The following is a 23,376-nucleotide window of genomic DNA, read 5'->3' on the forward strand; positions in this document are numbered from 1 at the left end:
TTAAAATTTCTTTTGTTTTTGTAACAACTACAAAACAAACAAATGAAATTGTTGTAAAATAAACAATGAGTAAAGTTGTTAAAAAGTTACAGAATAGGCCCACAGGTTTAAGCTTCTTTATGGGGATTTATTTGAAATATAAGCAATGGAATTGACATTTGAAACCCAGTGGGTTTGTTAAATCCGTTTATATATAAACGTACTATTAGTCAACTTATGCTAAGTTAACATTTACGAAATCCACTCGATTTCAACTGTCAATTCCATAGCTCAAACGTCAAATGAAATCTTATCTGGATTTTATTTGACGTTTAACCTAGAGTCCGAACGGCGTGTCTTTAGACACGCTGAAATACTCAGGAAATGTCGCCAACATTACTGAGGGGTATTTTGCCACCGTTGAAAAATGTTTGATGTTGCCTGGCCGGGGAATCGAACCACCGACCTTCTGCGTGCAAGGCGGGCGTGCATACCATTGCACCACGGTGGCACCCATCGAGTGGATTTCGTAAATGTAAACCAAGCATTAATTATTGCAAAACCAAAATTATTACATAATTTTAAATAAAACATAATACCCCGGTTACACTTAACCGGATTAACCCAGTGGGTTTGGATTTCAAACGTCAATTGCATAGCGCAATCGTTAAATGAATCCTCTCGAAGGGGGTTAACCCGGCAAAAAACTGGAGTGTAACCGTACTATAAGAAAAATAAGAACAGAACTAAAAAGTTTTTAAAAGTTTTACCACTTTTAGACACTTTACCCGAAAAAACGTTCCCGTACACAAAAAAAGTTGTAAAATGTTCACTTCTCTTTAAACAAAAATGGCGCTGAATGACGCTCTCTTTAAGAACTTTTTACTCGAAGAATTTGAGCGTGTAAACAAATAGTAAAGTGGTTGCCGGAGTCTGATTGGATTATACGCTGACTTTGACATTTGTTCCAGTTTTTTTTTTTATTTTTCAAAAAACTTTTATGTGAAAATAATTTTTTTACAGTTCTCTCTTTTACGAGTTTTACTATTAAAAAGTACAGGAACGAAGCTATAATTTTATTTGTATAAATAAATACATATCATTATCCCAGAAAAAAATTTTGGAAGTTGTGCAATTGGAGTTATGATTTCACAACACCTTTCGATGTACTCCAACAGAGTTATGAAAAATGCACTCCGTTCGATACATTTTATAAGCAGTTGCTTTAGAGATCCCTACCGAAGAAAACAGTTGGTTGACCCCTACACATTTCTTCAAAAGATAAACGAGAGTGTATACATTTCGAAGAATTTGTTATAAAATAAAGAAATGACAACTTAAGTTGCGAACATTTTTGCGGTAATTCACGATACGAACATTTTTAATGGAGTGGAGTTGGAGTCCATGTCGAAAGCTGAACTAGTGATGGGAAGGCAAAATAAAAAAACTAAGATGATGAAAGGAAATCAGATGCGCTTGGTTTAAATCGAGAACGGATGAAGTAAGCTCATATGTGATTGAATTTAATGGAAACTTGTTTTAATTTGTGTTTATATAATAAAGTTCTTTGTGTTCTTGTTTTACACATACAATAAATGCATTTTATTTATTTAGGGATATTTCGCAATGGCTTGAATTTTAATTGCATCTTTAGACTGATTAAAAATGCAATCCGAAGAACGTATATAAATTCATTCCAAAGCACTGCATTTTAAGCCGTGATTTGGATCGAAAATGGAGTGCATCTTAGCTGTGTGCTGTGGAAGCAAAATGAAGTGCATCCTAGCTGCGCGCTCTCTTGTGAAATTCATAAGTGAATTCATAGGAAAAGATGTACTCCAACGGCAAATGTACCGTACACTTGTAGTGATTCAACTGCATTCGCGGGTGCAAACTTTTTGCTGGGCGCAGTTTTATCAAATGATTTGAAATTAACGTTTATGTTTATTTATGTGATGATAGTCGATTTTCAAATCGAACGAGGCCGCACACGCAGGAAAAATTAAGCCATTCCTTCTGATCCTGCAATACTGCTAAATAATCTAATGTGATTCCAATATTTTCTGTTATATCCAAAGGATGTTTTTTAATAATGCAAAACTTAAATGAAGACAAACCCTTATATTTCACCATACATCTGTCTACGCTTTTCTTTTTCCCTCTCGATGAGATGACATTTTCGACGATGAAGTATACTGTTCACTGCGATAGAATGTTTGAGGACACCATTGACAGGTGAATAGAGCCGTTCCGGTGTGACGAGCCATATGGTACTAAAAATCAAATATAAACATCATTACTTCTTCAACTAAGTAGCCATTTCCCCAACTTCTTACCGTATAAATATCTTTGGTCTTAAATTTTCGCATACGGTGCACTGGAACTTATATACATTGGAATGTACCAAGGAATGTGACTTTAACGCTCGCAGATTAGGACAGATTCGAGGACATTTATCACATTTATATTTACGATTACCTCCAGCTGGATGTTTCAGTCTCGATGATATTTTTGTGTCACTTGACTTGTTACCAAAAGAACAATCTTCGCAACGCACGGGATTGGGGTTATGTCTTAATTTATGTTGTTGATATGCGAATGTGTGGGCAATGTTTGACCACAAATTTCGCATACTCGATGGACATGTTTGCGATGGCACTGGAGGGTTCTTTGGCAGGTGTATCTGAAATGGAGAAAAGAACACTATTACTAAAATTTTAAATTATTGTTTAATATCTTATATAAGTCCTTTTTTGTATTCTTGTTTCGTTAATTCACTACGGGAATACCTTCACGAAGAGGTTGAATTTCATACCGGTACATCATTACATCAATATATTACATGCTTGGCTGCTATCGCGACGAGAAAACACGATCATGTGAGTAGACTCCCACAGGTCGGGAAGGATTCCATTACCTTAAGAGAGATGTACAAACCAGAAACCCTGGATCAACAGGCAAACTTTTAAAAAATCCTTTGTTGTAAAATCTTCGAATGTTACTAAATCCATTTTTGTATTCTCTTTGAGTTTTCCTATAATTCGTTAAAAATCTATGTTTTTGTGGTCTCTTCGGATGTTCCATAAAATTTTTAATTCACGTTACTTTTAAAAAGTTTTAATAGAATTCACGGTTCTCCTAAAAATTGTTAGCAGAATTTTCGTTGCCCCTTAAAATTTTTTTAAAATTCCTACAGAACACGCGACTTGCACACTGAGACAATTTGTGGGCTTCAAAAAAACAAGAATTGCCATCAATAAAAGCAATTGCCTTGTTAGCATTTTGAAATTTTCGGACACTTTCCATTCCTGGTTTTCTCGAAGTTGTGTTTGGCCTCTCATCCAAAATCACTTTTAATTTGAACCGTTTTTTGGGATCTATACCAGTCAAGGGCGAGTCTAAGGAATATTTTGTTGTGACAATATTATCCTCTCGTACTTCGCAATCAGAAAGCTGGTATTCACTATCGTTGTCTTCAACAATTTCTATTACTGCAATGTAATAAAGTATTAATACATTGTCCACATTTTAAAAGAAAATACATACACAAATTATTGCCTTCTTCTTCAACCGGATCGGAAACATTGGCCTTTTCCGAATCAAACACATCCTCTGTTCTAGTGTCCATTAACTTTATATGTGTATGGCGCGAAATTTTTACAGTTTCCATTTTCTTTTGCATTCAAATATGTGGTATGTAAATTGTTCATTTCTTCTTCCCATGCCTTTGCTGTAACACTAGTGTCCTGTAAGGATATGTAAGATTAAAAAACAATGGATATACAAAATTCTTATCCATTACCAACCTCAAATCCTCGTTCAAACATATGTATCTTCTTGTAGTAAATTTTCATAGCCACATTTTTTGTTCTTTTCATGACATCTCTGTTTTTGCCTATCCTTAAACACTTCCAAAATAAAATGGTTTCTTCTTGAGTCCAGATTCTTCCTGATACACTAAATTAATAAAAGATATAAGTATTTATCCTAATATTTGCCAAAAATTTCCGCTTACCTTTGACTCATGTTGGTGTTTTTGTTGACATGCTTCTTCTTACTAAATATTCTTTCAATTGTGAAGTCTATTCCTGTCCCAAAAAAGCACCGGTAAAATCTTCGTGTGAGGAGGCACCCTGTGCCAGTCCTCAGGGCGGCATTGTAGATAGCTTGAGAAGAGAATACATGTTAATTATCGTTATATAATTGTTTATTTTTTATTTAACCCTCCGTTGGATACCTGGGTCTGGCCGGGCCTTTTTTTTATAATATTCAAAAGCGTCTGGTCAGACCCAGGAGCCCAACGGAGGGTTAACTAATTTTCTAACAAAGAACAAATAAACAATGATAACAACATATAATAAAAAAACAATATCAACAACATATTATAACAATTATAAAACTACATTTAATTATTTAAACAATAGCATATACACAAAGAATTTTGATTAATACCCAAAAAATTAAGATCTTCAAAACTTCTTTTATAATTATCCTGTCAAAATAAAAAAGAAAAAGAATAAACAATATTAATCTCACCAATAATTCGATGAAATTCATAATATTCCTAATCCATAGAACAATAATGTTGAACCAATATGGAAATTCATTTAATTCCAATTCCATAAGTTCAACAGCTCTTTGTTCTATTTTTGATTGGGCTTTGCGAAAATTTTGCCAAAGAATTGCTGAAAGTTTTTTTCCTCCACACCAGAGGCATGTTGCAATTGTTGCAATTAGTAAAATCATCAATATTTTGGCAATTCGAAATGCAAAGATTCCGATTCGCCCAAGCAAAAACAGAAATCTATAAATACATACATACAAATGTTAACATTTATTTAAAAACGTTAATATTTGCAAATTCACATCATACTTACCCGTAGCTAGTTCTTGCACGATTTCCTAATTCATCCCTATTGGTATTTAGCGTTTCCGGCATTGTATTGTATTGATTTTCTAGTTTGATTTTCTTGAAAAAATATATTCCTTCTGGTTTGTTTGTTATTTTTTCTGTAACTATTATTTTGATATTTTGTTATGGCAATTTGTCATAGACTATAAAAAGTAGGGATTTCAATGTTGAAATTTAATATTGGTTAATTTGTAAAATTGCATAAAATTAGAGAAATATTTATTAATTTGAACTGGCAATCAGCGGAAAAACGTGTCGCGTAAAGTGAAAACATGTGATTGTGCTAAATATGTGTCTTTTTTCATTTCAATTGTAAAATGTGTCGTTGCTGCAATCCCTATTGTTCGAATGATTGTCATACAATTTTCAAAATGATTAGATTGACAATTGTTTCGATTGAAAATTGAATATTTCATCATTTTGGCTGATATCGGATAAATTTAGATGGACCATTCGTGAAAGTGGATTGGACAGAAGCGTTAAATTTTCGTATCTTTATATGTACATATATAATTGGGTATGATATTGGTAAAAGACTTCTTGTCAAATTTTTTAATTAAAATTCACCAAAACGCGACGCGGTACAATAAACAATATTCTGAGCAAGATCTATTTATCATTCATGGTGCTGAGATTGAGATTGTACAAGAAGAAACGAGTGAATGAGCTACATACGTACATATGTATGTGTTGTGTTGTCAAGTCAAATGTCATACAATTTTATTGGATGCGCCAACTTCTATATTCATCATCCCATCTAATTTAAGGCAAATACATGCATGTCCATATCGTTCTGCTAACAGGACATTCATGTGGAACTTTGTGGAAAGTGTTCTCAAAGAAACTTCTATTGCATTGAGCTTTTATCAATGTATGTATGTGTTGGAATTGTGTTGCAAAAAACGCACCCATTTTTGTGGGATGCACCGAGTTCTACGAAGGACTTTTATCTAATACACATGCACAGTACCCTAAGGTGTGGGCTGCTGAGCCGGTATGGAAAAATCTAGTTTTATGATCGTGTGTGACAGGATATTATTTCTCCCATAATTTCAATAAAGGAACTAAGAGAGTTGGGTGTTACGCTGCATGTGTAAGAACTCCAATATTAACAACAACGAATGCATTTTAAATATTCTCATTACCCCTTTTTATTTCAGACAATTACATTCTGATCGTGATTCCATATCCGATGTTCCGGTGCCGGCTATTTACTTCTGTATGCCCACTGAAGAGAATCTCGATCGTATACGAAAAGATTTTCAAAATGGCCTTTATGATTTAGCTGCCAGTGCATTGCAGGCCGGTTGTGTTGATATATGATCAATATGTTAATTTCTGAAAAATTAAAAGACTGATCAGTTATCATATTATTATGGGTCTATCTTGTATTGCCACTAAACTTGAGTTGCGTTGTCAGTTGTCTGCGCGACTGAGACGAAATGTTGTACCATGAATGTCAACTCAACTGGGTGGTCGATAAACATGTTATCGATCAGTGTTTTTTCAAACTTGTGACCTCTATTCGCAAAAAAAAAAAAAAGATTTTAAAAATAATTGCGCTTTGGATAACTCTTTTGTGTATTCTGGACAATATTTTAATATTTTGGCTGAGTTTTCGAGAAAATTTGGAAAACAACCCAAGATTGGAATATAACCTGCCCATTGAATCTTCGGATCGTCAAGTTTTATTTGCTGTCCCAAAAAATGATAAGTTCGGTGGAATTATTTTTTGATGATGAAGAAAATGTACAGGACATTGCATCTATTAGAAGAAATTTGAGGGACAAGTCGAATCCATTGGAATTGCCATCTGCATTGTAAGCTGATGATCATGTGGAAAGATTGTATTTGTCACCAAATTCATTTGCAAAAGATTTGCTGCTGTCCGCTCCAAAGGCGATAAATTCACTTATTGTGATGGACCACCACCAGTGTCGTTGAAGTTTATTTTATTTTGAGGCATTTTCTTTTTCAACTTTGCTTTAAAGTGAATCCAAACTCTGCCACTCTTCAGGTGTTCGTGTTGGAGGTTCATGGCTGTTTAAACTGTCCGAAATGGACCTCCACGCTTCATCCGCTGTGGCTTTGGTTTCACCAAAACTCCTCAGGCTAAGTTTGGATTTTCATCAGTTTATCAATTAATATTTCGAACTGCTGCTTTGTCGTTATTTACACCATATTGATACACAAAATTAATTAATGATGCAAAGAATCAATAATTGTTAACAAAATGTTTATTTTTCCTTCTATTTTACTTCTTGTTTCTTCGAAAATGTTCACTGCAACTGAAAATTGGTGGTTGCTGAAAAACAGCCGCTTCGTCAACTGAGATTCGCAACTTCAGTTGAGAGTTGCCATACGTGGATCAATTTTGACAACTGGCAACGCCACTCAACGATAATTGTTATCGATGATCGACCCCTTAAATCAATCGTGCCAATACCCGTGATGTCAAATGGAAGCCTTAATGGATTCGATTGTAGATTCACTTTTTCCGTTTTTGTAACATTGGGAAATGTAGCAATGGATGCTCGTTTTAATCTCTTTCACATGGATGCTACTCAGGATGGTGGTGTATTTAGTTTTCAACGTCCAACTGCTGTTACTTGATCGTAATATGGATCTGGGCACACGTTACATCATACATGGCCGTGTCAAGCTTTGGTGCATGATCTCTTGGAGTTGGGTTTGAATTTGGTCTATGTTGAGGATGATGAACCAACTGGAGGAGCAACTGAAGGTGAGTACCTATATAAATATGTATTAGAAGCTCTTGGTAGCCTCTTTGGTAGAAAAGATTGATTGGTCTTCTATTAGACTTGATCATAGTAAATGAATATTATTTGGTTTTCTGATGGAATACCATTAGGTCGTCTCATATAAAAGACCACTAGGTCTTCTTATAAAGAAGACCATTAGGTATTTTTATAAAGAAGACCATAATTTGTTTTATAGAAGGCTATAAGTATTCGCATAGAAAATAATAGATTTTTTGTAAAAATCTTGCTTTAAAAACTGTTACAAATCCATGTTTATGTCCTCTTATCTCGCCCTTTTCTCAGGTACCCGCAAAAACCCTGCGATTTGGATCCCAACGATCCAAAAGACCTTGTTCCACAACAATTCCTAACAATTTTGCTACTTTTCACAGAATCTTCCTGTAACCAAAATCACCGAACAAGTTATGGAATGCCTTAATAATCCCGAAACTGATGATTACCTTTATTTAGATACGAAACTATTAAAGGGGGTGATGTCATGCCCAAAAATTGTGGACCCTTCCAGGATGCTGTAGTTTTTGTGTTGGGTGGTGGCAACACGACAGAAACAACACGCCAATGTTCGTAAACGTATTGTCTATGGTTCATCCACGCTAACAAACGCTCAACAATTCCTAAAAGAACTATCTGCCTTGGGTCGTGCAGATCAGCTAAGGTTATTTTCATTTTTAAATGCTGTTGAGCAACAGTGTTCGATTGGATATACCACACACAAACCGATAATGGGCAATATTTATACGACATAAATAAAAAAAATACCGAAACAATAAGGAAACTTTCTTCTTCTTGTTTTTAATTTAGACATTTAAATAACAAAGGGTTATTTAAAAAAAGCTTAATATTTGGGTTTCTGTTATTCTTTCCATCACTATTTTCATTGTATAAATCATTGTTTTCATCTTTATCATATTCCATTAAATTACACGACGGTTCCACATCTTCAACTTCAGAAAAATATTTCGTTTGAACCAACCTTCCCATGTAGAGGATCCTTTTCAACGTTAATCTCTTGCAGTTGAAGACTATTCTGAGCTTTTTTTATTTTTGTATAGGTTTGTGAAATGCATGTAGCACATCCCAACAATAGAGACAAACAGAAGAATCATCCGGTATGTATTCCTATTGTTTTAAAGATGCAATTGAAGATATATTTAGTAGCCATATTAACGAAAGTTTTAGGAAACTTACAATATACCACAGATTTTAATCCATTATGGGCTTCAACATTTTCGTATGTCATCAATTCCAAACACAGGAGGCAAAAAACAAGGCAATGTTCAAACAAGACTTGCCATCAATAACATCAACTACCACCTTAGCAGTTTGGTTCTTTCGGACACTTTTCAATCCTGATATTCCAGTGCCTTTGCTGTGATACTAGTGTCCTGTAAGGATATGTAAGATTAAAAAACAATGGATATACAAAATTCTTAACCATTACCAACCTCAAATCCTCGTTCACCATATTTTTTGTTTTTTCATGACAGATCTGTTTTTGCCAATCCTTATAGCACATCAAAAAGTCCAGATTCTTCTTGACCACTAAATTAATAAAAATAAGTATTTATCCTAATATTTATAAAAAGCTCCGTCTACATTTGACTCATGTTGATGTTTTTAGCTTCGTTCCCGTACTTTTTAATGGTAAATCTCGTAAAAGAGAGAACTGCAAAAAATTTGTTCTCACACACAAGTTTTTTGAAATAGTTCGGGAACGGAAAAATGGAAATTACGTCAAAAAAACTGGAACAAATGTCAAAGTCGGCGTATCAGCCAATCAGACGCCGGCAACCATGTTACTATTTCATTCGTCATTCAGCGCCATTTTTGTTTACATTTTTGTTTTACAACTTTTTTGTGTACGGGAACGCTTTTTCGAGTAAAATGTGTAAAAGTCGTAAAAATTGTAAAAACTTTTTAGTTCTGGAACACAGCTATTATGAAGGTAGATGTAAAAAATGTGTTTTTGAAAGCAAGAACCAAAAAAAAAACTAAATTATGAATGAAAAATGTAAATATTTGTGGAATTTATTGAACAATACATTCAATAATAATTTCGGAATGAAGTTGTACTATAGAAATAAGAAAATTATTAATTCTTGCAAAATCTTTTTGACATTGTTGTAACGGATTGCTGATACATCTACCTTAATAATCCTCTCTCAAAATAAATGAGAGAGAGTTTGGTGGATGTTTTGCATTAGCCTCTCTGAGAGAATATTTCCTTTGGTAAACAACGGGGGATGAAATGTTTAAAATGTACTTCCCTTATACAATAGCTCTGTTCCTTTACGTGCAATAATCTTAAAATTTTACCACTTTTTACTCGAAAAGCATTCCTTTACTTCAGACACCATACAATTCATATGGGAGCAGTTTACAAGTTTTACTACTTTTGCCGGTTTTACCATTTTCAAAAGTAAAGGAACAGGTCAAATAAAGGCTATTAATGTTAAATATTTTTTTCCAGAAATGCTTATTTTTCAACTTATTTTTTAACGACTGCAAAAGTAATTTTTGGTTAATGATTGCATGCATTTTAATTCTAAATTTATCACAATATCTCAAAACGACTGCAAAGGACTTTTCCCTATTTCTCTTGTTATATTGTCTAAAAAATGCAGCCAATTATTTACTAACATCGTTATTCTTCTATAAAACGACAACAAACAACAATTTTTACATTTTAAACAAAAAGACAATAAGGAAATCTTTCATTTTATTTGTTTACGATAGGTAATTTGGCCTCGAGAAATTACTCGCAAATTTATGCTCAATTTCTCGATAATTTTACTCGAAAACGAATGTTGTCATCCCAACTTTGAGTACTCAGGTCGAAACAACTCGATATCGAATCACATAATTAGGCCCCTGAAAATCCTAAAATACCTGAAATCGAGTGGTACCGCTATATGGGGGCTATAGGAAAAAATGAACCCATATTGGATTTGGTTTCATATTCATGTATTGTCATCCAAACCGGAAAAGTGTGTAAATTTCAGTTGGATTGGTCAACTGCAACTGTGTTAAAAATTAGTTACAAACTTTCCCATTCCCACACGCTTTCCATATTCTCAACGACGTGGGAACAGGAAAAATGGGACAAAAAATTTCGAAATTAATTACACCAAATTATTATAGCATACTTTTGGGGGCTTTAATTTTGTTTTGTAATACAAAATGCATATTTGTATTGAATTCAGGGGTTTTATGGATTTTTTTAGGATATTTTTCTAAAATTTATTCCAAAAAATTGTGGATTTTTTTAAAATTTATTTTTCCAAAAATCGTTGATTTTTTTAAGTTGATTTTTCCAAAAATCACCGATTTTTAAAAACCTATTTTTCCAAAAATCGTGGATTTTTTAAAGTTGTTTTTTTTTACAAAAATATTGGTTTTTAAAATTGATTTTTTCAAAACTCGAGGATTTTTTTAAATTGATATTCCCAAAAACCGTTGATTTTTAAAATTAATTTTTCCAAAAATCGTTTTTTTTGTTAAATAGATTTTTTCAAAACTCGTGTTTTTTAATTGATTTTTCCAAAAATCGTGAATTTTTTAAAATAGATTTTACTGACCTCAAGCTTGAAAAATTTTATTCATCCATAAAATATAGAAAGGTCGAAGAAAAACACAAAAGCAATTTTTCCAAAAATCGTGGATTTTTTAAAATATTTTTTTCAAAAATCTCAGATTTATTTTTAAATTGAATTTTTAAAAAACCTTTTATTTTTTTTTGATATTGAATTAAAAAAAATCGTGATTTTTTTAAAATTGATTTCTCTGAAATCGTGGATTTTTTTAAATTTATTTTTCCAAAAGTCGTGGATTTTTATTTATTTTTTTTTTTTGTGGAAAATATATTTGTTTAAAAAATCGTGTATTACTGAAGTTTCTCGAAGACTTGGAACTGAATATTGTTGTAGCATATAATTGCTGGGTTGGCAGCCGCTGACCGAAACACTTTTAGTTTCGGGCCAATCCGGTAAGAAAGAGCCCGCTGCATTCCTATAAGCGGCAAATTTGTTTCAACACTGTTGGGGCTCATCCAAATCTGCGGAGCTGAATAAGGATTTCTATAGGAAATCTGCAATTCAGTGGAGCTGAATAATTATTTCTATGCAATTTAGCGGAGCTGAATAAGTATTTCTGTAGGAAATCAGCAATTCACCTCCGCTGAATAAGGATTTCTATAGGAAATCTGCAATTCAGCGAAGGTGAATAAGGATTTCTATAGGAAATCTGCAATTCAGCGGAGGTGAATAGAAATCCTTATTCACCTCCGCTGAATTGCAGATTTCCTATAGAAATCCTTATTCAGCTCCGCAGATTTGGATGAGCCCCAACAGTGTTGAAACAAATTTGCCGCTTATAAAAAATAAATTTAAAAAATCCACGATTTCTGAGAAATCAATTTTAAAAAAATCACGATTTTTTTTTAAATTCAATATTAAAAAAATCCACGATTTTGTAAAAATTCAATTTAAAAATAAATCTGCGATTTTTGAAAAAATATTTTTTCTTTTTATCTTTGTTCGGCTTCAGGTCCTTGTAATAAAACAAACATTTATTTTGTTTTATAATTGCATTTATTTCCGATATTTCGATTGTCTTCGACAATCATCATCAGGGAGATTTTTCTTTAAATAGAGAAAACAACAAACGACATTTAAGGCCTGCGTACATAAGCTGCTTTGCCTGATTGCCTTGCTTTGCTGCTTCAATAAAAAATAAAAGAACAAAGAAGGCCGACCCAATTTCCAACTGATGGCAACCCAGTTCGAAATTTCGTCTTTATTCTTTTATTTTTATTATGTCAAAAATGAAGGAGGAAAGCAAGGCAATCAGGCAGAGCGGCTTATGTACGCAGGCCTTTACTTATATGGGTAAATCCTGCGTGACGAACGCTACATTTGTACGCGTTTTCGGGCAAAAATATTAACATTTTTTGAACTTTCCAAATAGATGCATTGAATCTATACATGGTATTTAATAGAATTTAAGAGCACTTTCAAATGCTATAACAAATTTTTTTTAACAAGTATAATTAGCGGAAGAAATTGATTATAAGTTATTGTGACGCACGCTACAAAAAGTGGAAGTAGCTTCCGACCTTGTGCTATGTTTTCATAATTTTTAGCAAATTTTGCATAATAAAGCTCACAAAATGAAAATTTTAAAGGAAAGATGAATATAAGAGATTTCTAAAACAATTAATTTTTAGGCAAACAATTTTGTATTTTTTTCCAAAATCAGCGAACCTAATGTGACGCACGCTACGTGATGCACGCTACATTTTTTCCAGTATATAGTAAATAAAAACCAGTGTATTTATTTTAACGAAACAATGTATATTTCTTGTAAATAACGTTATTTAAGTCATATTTTATGTTCATAAATAAGTTTATCAAAGCGTATATGTTTATAAATAAATTTTATGTTTTAATGAATCTGACGTTAGTGCGATTTTGAGCGCATTTTTGTTATATGACGAAAAATAATGTTTGCTTTTAATTCCGGGAATGCTCTTAACGTTAGCCCATCTCTCCGAAAGAATTCCAGCTGATTTTTGTATATAACTACTGCTTATATATAAAATGAAAATACCAATTGTATTTATTTTTGCCAATTTAAAAAAAATCATGGGCATTATTAAGTACAATATTCTGAGCTTTTACCATTTTCCAATTTTTTTTCTTTACGACAGCTCCGATTCCGTCTACTGCACCCTTTCCGTGAGCAGTTGCAAAAAATTCCACTCAAATTTTTCTTTGAAAAAGGGTATACTATTAAAAATGAATTTGTTTTTAAATTGACTTTCACATCCATCAGAAAATAAACATAACTTTGAAATATCATTTCATTTTTTAAGTTTCTTAACAATTAACTGAACTCAAATCGCTACGAAAACAGAATAAAACAAAAATAGAATACAAGAGAAAGTGAAAACAGAATTAAAAGGCAATTTTTTTTTTTTATTTTTTGGGAGAACTCAAATCGTGACGAACGCTACAGAAATTAATGCACTGTAATTTTTTTATTTTTTATTATTGTAGTTTTTTTTTGCATTTTCCTTAAAAGCAGGATATTAATTTAATTTAAATTTATAGATGAATTTAAAAAAAAAGAAATTTCTGCCCACAGTATAAAAAAACATAATTTTTCGTGACGAACGCTACACCACTTGGATCTGTCTTTTCATACCTAATTTCACTTTTTCCAAAATAGTAAAAGATAATATTTTCTGTCAAAATCTAAGAGAATTGAGTGAATAACAATATAGCTTTTGAGTTTACCACTTATGTTAACACTAAAGTAAAAATATGAACATGTAAAAAATGTACAATTTTTGTATAAAATTAAAAAACCTGAGGTAGGGTAGAATTTTGTAATAATTTTTGTGTTAATAATGATAGAAAAAAAAGTTTTTAACATATTTCTAAAATTAGATATCCAGTCTAATCTTCTGTGAAAAAATAAATTAATTTGGATAAAATAAAAAAATTTTTGGCTGGTAGACTGTTTCTGGGATTTGCCCATATGTAAATATAAACAAAAATATTTTTAACAGATATGTAATAATTACGGGTGACGTAGGGGATGGAAGATACCAAGGAACGGTCCTGACCGGTTTTAACGTGGCAAAGCCCAGGATTTATCTTGGTCCCTCTTTCATCCCAAGTGGACACTGACCTCCCCGTGGTGTCACCTGGGGAACTGCCTTTAACACCCGTTAAAGGTAGTGAGCTAACATGTGCCGCGCGTTCACCCATAAGAACGTTAAAAACTTGGGTTTGGGCGTCGGGTTAGTAACCCTCCCCTAGAAAAAACAGCCTACTATGAAAAAACGAAAGAAAAGAAAAACAAACCCCTCTAAAGTTGACGAACCCCGCAAACGTTTTAAGGACCATGATCTGCGAATCTGCACCTGGAATGTTCGCACTCTTTATAGAGAAGGTGCAGTCTTCGCATTGGCAGACGTACTTGAAAAGTACAAGACCGATATTACTGCCATACAGGAAATACGATGGATTGGGAAAGGCGTCACAACAACACCTAAAGGTGACGCACTGTATTATAGCTGCCATGACGTAAAGCATGAGTTTGGTTGTGGATTCGTAGTTAGTCGGAGACTAAAACATCTTGTATCCAGCTTCACTCCAGTGAATGAAAGACTTGCTTCAATTCGAATAAAAGCTAAATTCTTCAACATCAGCTTTATTTGCGCTCATGCTCCCACTGAAGAAAAGGATGAACAGACCAAAGATATATTTTACGAGCGCTTAGAAGAAACATATGACCGTTGCCCTGCCCATGACATTAAAATCATTCTAGGCGATTTTAATGCCAAAATTGGAAAGGAGAATATCTTTGGCCCAACAGTCGGGAAATTCAGTCTCCACAGTGAAACATCTGACAATGGTATGAGACTGATAGACTTTGCAGCTGCAAAAAACATGGTAGTTAGCAGTACCAGATTTAATCATCTCGATATTCATAAGGGCACCTGGCTGTCTCCAGATCAGAAAACAAGAAACCAAATTGATCATGTTGTGATAGATGGAAGACATTCATCGAGCGTGTTGGATGTACGATCGTTCCGAGGCGCAAACATTGATTCGGACCACTACCTTGTTGCAGCAAAGGTACGCACCCGCTTAAACGTAGCAAACAAAGTACGAACAGACACAACACGAAAGTTAGACATCGGTAAGCTGCAATCACAACAGATAGCCACAGCATATTCCACTCAACTAGCCCAATTGCTTAATCAAATCCCTCCTCATCCCGATAACATATCAGCGCAATGGCAAAGCATTGCCCACTCCATGCAAACAGCCGCAAAATCCATACTTGGATACCAGAGACCTCCACCAAGGAATCCATGGTATGATGAGGAGTGTCGTGCTGCCACCGAAGAGAAAAATGCAGCATATAAGGCTACTTTACAATCCGTAGCAACGCGTAGCGCACGAGAGAGATACAGGGAGAAAAGGAGAGAGGAGAAACGTCTTTTCCGCAGGAAAAAGAGAGAGATGGAAAAGCGGGAGTGTGAAAAAATCGAGATGTACAGGAGCCAGAATGAAGTCCGAAAATTCTACCAAAGAGTCAAGCATCAAACTGATGGCTTTGGTACAGGCACATCCTCCTGTAGAGACCAGCAAGGTAATTTGGTAACTGATACAGATAGTGTACTCAGGATATGGAAAGAACATTTTTCAAATCTGTTGGTATCCAATAGCAGCGAAGACGACGAAGATACCACAGTCCCAATCCCAGAAGATGGTATTGAATGTATACCGCCCAGCCAAGATGAGGTAAAGACAGCAATAAATCGGCTGAAGAATAATAAGGCAGCAGGGGCCGATGGCTTACCAGCCGAGCTGTTCAAAACCGGAGGCGACACGCTGATCATCAGCTAGTTAGCACCATCTGGCAGGAAGAACGAGTACCCGACGATTGGAACCTGAGTATCCTGTGCCCCGTCCACAAGAAGGGAGATAAGACTGTATGCTCTAACTATAGGGGCATAAGTCTACTCCCTATTGCCTACAAGATCGTGTCAGGGATATTGTGCGAACGACTAAAGCCAATGGTCAACGAGATTATTGGACCATACCAATGCGGCTTTAGACCTGGCAAGTCCACCATTGACCAGATATTTACCCTGCGGCAAATCCTGGAGAAGACCCAAGAGATGCAGATCGACACCTACCACCTTTTTGTCGATTATAAAGCAGCCTTCGACAGTCCGCTGCGCTCAAAGGTATTCCAAGCCATGTCTGAATTTGGTATTCCCGCAAAGCTCATCCGGCTTTGTAAAATGACTTTAACTGACACGAGGTCCTCAGTTAAAATAGGAAAGAACCTCTCCGAAGAGTTTGGTACCAAAAGAGGTTTCAGACAAGGAGACAGCCTTTCGTGTGACCTCTTCAACATCCTGCTAGAAAAGGTTATACGAGAGGCAAACGTCAAAAGAAGTGGCACAATCTACACCAATAGTCACATGTTACTTGCTTATGCTGATGATATAGACATCATGGGTCGATTAGTAAAAGAAGTAACTGATACCTTTATAAAAGTCGAAGGAGAATCTGCTAAAGTGGGTCTGGCGGTAAACGGTGAGAAGACCAAGTTGATGGTGTCGACGCGCAATGCGTCCATTGAGCTCGGACCGACTGTGGAAGTTGGTTCCTATAATATTGAGGTAGTAAAAGACTTCGTCTACCTCGGCACCTCCGTCAACACAACAAACGACATCAGTTGTGAAATAAAAAGAAGAATTGTATTGGCCAACAGATGCTACTTTGGATTAAGTAAGCAGTTTAAAAACAAAGCCACATCTCGTCAAACAAAAATAACGCTCTACAAAACACTGATACTACCCGTGCTGATGTATGGCTCCGAAGCCTGGGTACTTGCGCAAGCAGACATGGCAGTGCTTGGTGTGTTTGAGAGAAAAATTCTTCGAAAGATCTACGGAAAGATCTGACGGTGAATATCGACGTCGCATGAACCACGAGCTGTATCTGCTATACAACGACATCAATATTGTTAAACGTATCGAGATGCAGCGATTGCGTTGGCTAGGCCATATCAAAAGAATGAGCGATGATGAACCCACTAAAAAGGCGTATGAATACATGCCACATGGCGGTGCACGCAGAATTGGCAGGCCAAGGAATAGATGGCGCAAACAAGTGGATCATTTCATGTGGAGCATTTCAAGCATATATGTATCTCCTTTTGTAATTGCTTTCTTGTGTCAAAATCTGCACTTCCTTAAAATTAGGTGTATGAGCAGTTGAAGCGCAGTGTGCTGTAAGTGCAGTTTTTTGTTCTGGCAGTTTGTTTTTGACCTTTTGGTCGGATTTGTGTGAGCTCAGTCTGGTTTTTAGTTTTGTTTTAGTAGTACCAATGTATACCTTTTGGCATACATTGGACTTGTCTCCATTGCATCCAATTTTATAAACGACATTGGACTTGTCGTCATTCGCTATTTTAGCTTTAGTCTTACTGAAAAAGGTTTGGTTTGTGTTGTAGCTTTTTAATGCCAATTGGTAATTATCCTTATTGTATAAGTTCGACCTGTAAAATCTTTCTGAAAACCCTGGTATATATGAAGATCTTTTATATACCTTCGGTTCTCGATCATGGCTATCAGGTTTATTGGTTTTGGTTTGTTTTAATAATTCATTAATGGTTCTAACAGGAAAATCATTCTTTTTTAAAATGTCTCTTACTTTCTTTTCATTCTTCGCGTGGAAGATGCTGTCGCTAATATTGAAAACCCTATGTATGAAGTTTTTCGCAGTATTCATTTTTATTTGCCAGGGTTGCTTCGAATGAAAGTTCACGATTCTTCCCGACGCCGCACACTGGTCGAAACCACTGATCTAGCGGCGCGAAAGTCAAAAAATCGAACTATAAAATTGGAAATATTTTCCATTGTATCGATTACAGACACTTTGCAGACAAAGATTTTGTTTTTTAATTTTTGTTGTTGTAAATATTTACTCAGTTATTCACTATCAAATACAAGAGTTTTTGCTGCATCAGATTTTAAAAAACTGTTGCAATAAAATTAGCTTCATTTTTGTTTAAATGTTAAATAAATTCGTAATGAAACTGGACAAGATTTATTTTTTATTAATAGCAGAGGGTGTGATTTAAATTATAAAAATTAATTTGGGGTCTGGAGGTACTTAGTTATATAGCAATAAATTTTCAAAAAATTAAAATTAAATTTTTTAGAGTTTTTTATGGGTTGTACGCGCTTGTTCCATAGAGTGCATCTTGTAAACTTAGCCGAACTTAGGTCCGATTATTTTTTGGGGAATTAAATTGGACTCTCTGGATACTGAATAACGACATTCGGGCTGCAAATATTTGCAAATCTTTTGATGACTGCACTTTTAAAATAAGGGATTTTGCATGAAATTCATACAAATTTAGCTGTGCATTTGTATGGAAAATATGGACCTATCTTGAGAAATGTCTGCAAGGAGGAGTTCTACTCCCGGAGACACTATAATACCATATTATAGCGAAATATGTTATTAAATATGGGATAACAAGCAAAAATTCAACGAATCGGGGGTACCATAAAAGGGGCTACATCGAAACATAAATCCGTATTGAAAATGTTTTGCAAGGAGATTTTATACGCAGTGAGAACACGGAATGCAAAATTACAGCCAAGTTGAATTAAAAATGTGGTCATGATATTCAAAATACCTTAAATTGGGAGGTACGGTTACATGGGGGCTATATCAAAACGTGGACCCATGTTCATAATTTTTGGTGGAAATATTTTGTGTCCACTAGGAACCCTAAGTACCAAATTACAGCTAATTGGCTACGAAATTGTGGCTTAAATCCTCAAAATACCGAAAATCGGAAGGTACCGTTATATGGGGGCTATACCAAAACATTAGCCGATATTGTTCATATTTGGCCCATTATTACCCACAGGTACAGGCTGAGTTTATGCAAAATTTCATTGACGTATCTCAATTAGTTTGCAAGTTATAAATTTTGCGCCGCTAGATCAGTGCTTTCGACCACCGTGCGCCGTGGGCTTTTGGTACCAGTCTAGTAAGATTGAGTTTTCTTTTTTGTGAATTATTGCATCTAGACAAAACTATAAACCAGACTGAGCTCACACAAATCCGACCAAAAGGTCAAAAACAAACTGCACTTACAGCACACTGCGCTTCAACTGCTCATACACCTAATTTTAAGGAAGTGCAGATTTTGACACAAGAAAGCAATTACAAAAGGAGATACATATATGCTTGAAATGCTCCACATTATTAATGTCCCGACGGAAAAACGGATGAATTTTAAAATGGACACCGAAAATTGCGCGCAAATATATAGAAACGTCATAGAAAAACATAAAAATGTAAAAAAGCTTTAGTAAGAAGTCAGTTGTTAAGAAAGAAGGTTGAAGTGGTCATCGATTGATTTGTAACAATGTAATTATTACATATGTATCTGTTAAAAATATTTTTGTTTATATTTACATATAAGTAAATGTCGTTTGTTGTTTTCTCTATTTAAAGAAAAATCTCCCTGATGATGATTGTCGAAGACAATCGAAATATCGGAAATAAATGCAATTATAAAACAAAATAAATGTTTGTTTTATTACAAGGACCTGAAGCCGAACAAAGATAAAAAGAAAAAATATTTTTTCAAAAATCGCAGATTTATTTTTAAATTGAATTTTTAAAAAATCGTGGATTTTTTTAATATTGAATTTAAAAAAAAATCGTGATTTTTTTAAAATTGATTTCTCAGAAATCGTGGATTTTTTAAATTTATTTTTTATAAGCGGCAAATTTGTTTCAACACTGTTGGGGCTCATCCAAATCTGCGGAGCTGAATAAGGATTTCTATAGGAAATCTGCAATTCAGCGGAGGTGAATAAGGATTTCTATTCACCTCCGCTGAATTGCAGATTTCCTATAGAAATCCTTATTCACCTTCGCTGAATTGCAGATTTCCTATAGAAATCCTTATTCAGCGGAGGTGAATTGCTGATTTCCTACAGAAATACTTATTCAGCTCCGCTAAATTGTATAGAAATAATTATTCAGCTCCACTGAATTGCAGATTTCCTATAGAAATCCTTATTCAGCTCCGCAGATTTGGATGAGCCCCAACAGTGTTGAAACAAATTTGCCGCTTATAGGAATGCAGCGGGCTCTTTCTTACCGGATTGGCCCGAAACTAAAAGTGTTTCGGTCAGCGGCTGCCAACCCAGCAATTATATGCTACAACAATATTCAGTTCCAAGTCTTCGAGAAACTTCAGTAATACACGATTTTTTAAACAAATATATTTTCCACAAAAAAAAAAGTAAATAAAAATCCACTACTTTTGGAAAAATAAATTTAAAAAATCCACGATTTCTGAGAAATCAATTTTAAAAAAAATCACGATTTTTTTTTTAAATTCAATATTAAAAAAAAAATCCACGATTTTTTAAAAATTCAATTTAAAAATAAATCTGCGATTTTTGAAAAAAATATTTTAAAAAATCCACGATTTTTGGAAAAATTGCTTTTGTGTTTTTCTTCGACCTTTCTATATTTTATGGATGAATAAAATTTTTCAAGCTTGAGGTCAGTAAAATCTATTTTAAAAAATTCACGATTTTTGGAAAAATCAATTAAAAAACACGAGTTTTGAAAAAATCTATTTAAAAAACACGATTTTTGGAAAAATTAATTTTAAAAATCAACGGTTTTTGGGAATATCAATTTAAAAAAATCCTCGAGTTTTGAAAAAATCAATTTTAAAAACCAATATTTTTGTAAAAAAAAAAACAACTTTAAAAAATCCACGATTTTTGGAAAAATAGGTTTTTAAAAATCGGTGATTTTTGGAAAAATCAACTTAAAAAAATCAACGATTTTTGGAAAAATAAATTTTAAAAAAATCCACAATTTTGTTGGAATAAATTGTAGAAAAATATCCTAAAAAAATCCATAAAACCCCTGAATTCAATACAAATATGCATTTTGTATTACAAAACAAAATTAAAGCCCCCAAAAGTATGCTATAATAATTTGGTGTAATTAATTTCGAAATTTTTTGTCCCATTTTTCCTGTTCCCACGTCGTTGAGAATATGGAAAGCGTGTGGGAATGGGAAAGTTTGTAACTAATTTTTAACACAGTTGCAGTTGACCAATCCAACTGAAATTTACACACTTTTCCGGTTTGGATGACAATACATGAATATGAAACCAAATCCAATATGGGTTCATTTTTTCCTATAGCCCCCATATAGCGGTACCACTCGATTTCAGGTATTTTAGGATTTTCAGGGGCCTAATTATGTGATTCGATATCGAGTTGTTTCAACCTGAGTACTCAAAGTTGGGATGACAACATTCGTTTTCGAGTAAAATTATCGAGAAATTGAGCATAAATTTGCGAGTAATTTCTCGAGGCAAAATTACCTATCGTAAACAAATAAAATGAAAGATTTCCTTATTGTCTTTTTGTTTAAAATGTAAAAATTGTTGTTTGTTGTCGTTTTATAGAAGAATAACGATGTTAGTAAATAATTGGCTGCATTTTTTAGACAATATAACAAGAGAAATAGGGAAAAGTCCTTTGCAGTCGTTTTGAGATATTGTGATAAATTTAGAATTAAAATGCATGCAATCATTAACCAAAAATTACTTTTGCAGTCGTTAAAAAATAAGTTGAAAAATAAGCATTTCTGGAAAAAAAATATTTAACATTAATAGCCTTTATTTGACCTGTTCCTTTACTTTTGAAAATCTTAAAACCGGCAAAAGTAGTAAAACTTGTAAACTGCTCCCATATGAATTGTATGGTGTCTGAAGTAAAGGAATGCTTTTCGAGTAAAAAGTGGTAAAATTTTAAGATTATTGCACGTAAAGGAACAGAGCTATTGTATAAGGGAAGTACATTTTAAACATTTCATCCCCCGCATGGTATAAGTAAAGAGGTAGATTTAAATGAAAAAATCTATAGAAACCTTGTTTTTCTTGAATTCCTAAAACTTCAAAATAAAAGCAACAAGTGGGTTTGTTTACTATGTATTTTTTGAGCATTTTATAAAAAACGCGAAAAATGAATGAGGAGTTAAGTTTTCTGCACATAATTGAGTTGTGAATATGATAAACTGATTGTTTCAATGCAAATCTCACCAATTTCTACCATACAAATGGTCTAAAAACAATTTTAAAAATCATTAAATTCGATTGTTTTTAAAATTGTTTGGCATATTATTCAAACACCACACACACATACACAGTTTGTTTATATTGTTTTGAAGTTTTAGGCATACTCGAATGAAAAAAATTAAATTGACATAAAGCTTTGGCTAACCTTTCTTATTAAACCATGATCCCCCGTTGTTTACCAAAGGAAATATTCTCTCAGAGAGGCTAATGCAAAACATCCACCAAACTCTCTCTCATTTATTTTGAGAGAGGATTATTAAGGTAGATGTATCAGCAATCCGTTACAACAATGTCAAAAAGATTTTGCAAGAATTAATAATTTTCTTATTTCTATAGTACAACTTCATTCCGAAATTATTATTGAATGTATTGTTCAATAAATTCCACAAATATTTACATTTTTCATTCATAATTTAGTTTTTTTTTTGGTTCTTGCTTTCAAAAACACATTTTTTACATCTACCTTCATAATAGCTGTGTTCCAGAACTAAAAAGTTTTTACAATTTTTACGACTTTTACACATTTTACTCGAAAAAGCGTTCCCGTACACAAAAAAGTTGTAAAACAAAAATGTAAACAAAAATGGCGCTGAATGACGAATGAAATAGTAACATGGTTGCCGGCGTCTGATTGGCTGATACGCCGACTTTGACATTTGTTCCAGTTTTTTTGACGTAATTTCCATTTTTCCGTTCCCGAACTATTTCAAAAAACTTGTGTGTGAGAACAAATTTTTTGCAGTTCTCTCTTTTACGAGATTTACCATTAAAAAGTACGGGAACGAAGCTAAAAACATCAACATGAGTCAAATGTAGGCGGAGCTTTTTATAAATATTAGGATAAATACTTATATTTTTATTAATTTAGTGGTCAAGAAGAATCTGGACTTTTTGATGTGCTATAAGGATTGGCAAAAACAGATCTGTCATGAAAAAAACAAAAAATATGTTGAACGAGGATTTGAGGTTGG

General features: G+C 33.8%; 1 protein-coding gene and 2 long non-coding RNA genes across 4 annotated transcripts; 1 reads left to right on the forward strand and 2 right to left on the reverse strand.

The window, feature by feature from the left end:
* Window positions 1-929: 929 nt before the first annotated feature.
* Window positions 930-5,005, reverse strand: LOC141395279 (uncharacterized). 2 transcript variants are annotated; one of them, XM_073970940.1, is made up of 8 exons: window positions 4,857-4,997; window positions 4,432-4,471; window positions 3,995-4,145; window positions 3,786-3,936; window positions 3,526-3,725; window positions 2,769-3,470; window positions 2,316-2,662; window positions 930-2,252 (listed from the first exon to the last, which is right to left on the reverse strand). In XM_073970940.1, the coding sequence occupies exons 6-8, from the start codon at window positions 2,790-2,792 to the stop codon at window positions 2,099-2,101; spliced, it is 525 nt and encodes a 174-aa protein (XP_073827041.1). In that variant the 5' UTR covers window positions 2,793-3,470; window positions 3,526-3,725; window positions 3,786-3,936; window positions 3,995-4,145; window positions 4,432-4,471; window positions 4,857-4,997; the 3' UTR covers window positions 930-2,098. The 2 variants fall into 2 exon arrangements, with proteins under 2 accessions (XP_073827041.1, XP_073827040.1); XM_073970939.1 differs by lacking the exon at window positions 4,432-4,471 and having other exon boundaries at window positions 4,857-5,005.
* A 263-nt stretch (window positions 5,006-5,268) lies between these two features.
* Window positions 5,269-8,441, forward strand: LOC141395284 (uncharacterized). Its single transcript, XR_012410582.1, has 3 exons — window positions 5,269-5,984; window positions 6,052-7,634; window positions 7,957-8,441. It is a non-coding gene; the product is annotated as an uncharacterized lncRNA (long non-coding RNA).
* Window positions 8,442-8,535: 94 nt separating this feature from the next.
* LOC141393332 (uncharacterized) lies at window positions 8,536-9,216 on the reverse strand. The gene is made up of 3 exons (XR_012410073.1): window positions 9,120-9,216; window positions 8,863-9,059; window positions 8,536-8,793 (listed from the first exon to the last, which is right to left on the reverse strand). It is a non-coding gene; the product is annotated as an uncharacterized lncRNA (long non-coding RNA).
* Window positions 9,217-23,376: the final 14,160 nt, after the last annotated feature.

This window comes from Musca autumnalis, unplaced genomic scaffold (genome assembly GCF_047663935.1).
Source record: "Musca autumnalis isolate F117 unplaced genomic scaffold, ASM4766393v1 scaffold_2, whole genome shotgun sequence".
Classification (NCBI taxonomy): domain Eukaryota; kingdom Metazoa; phylum Arthropoda; class Insecta; order Diptera; family Muscidae; genus Musca; species Musca autumnalis.

Bases quoted from the DNA above. Each gene is read 5' to 3' on its own strand.
- LOC141395279 (XM_073970939.1), bottom strand. From the start codon at position 2,792: ATGAAATTCAACCTCTTCGTGAAG. The intron at 2,663-2,768 runs GTATTCCCGTAG...TCTCCATTTCAG, and splicing joins AATTCAACCTCTTCGTGAAG to ATACACCTGCCAAAGAACCC. The intron at 2,253-2,315 runs GTAAGAAGTTGG...TTTGATTTTTAG, and splicing joins AGACCAAAGATATTTATACG to TACCATATGGCTCGTCACAC.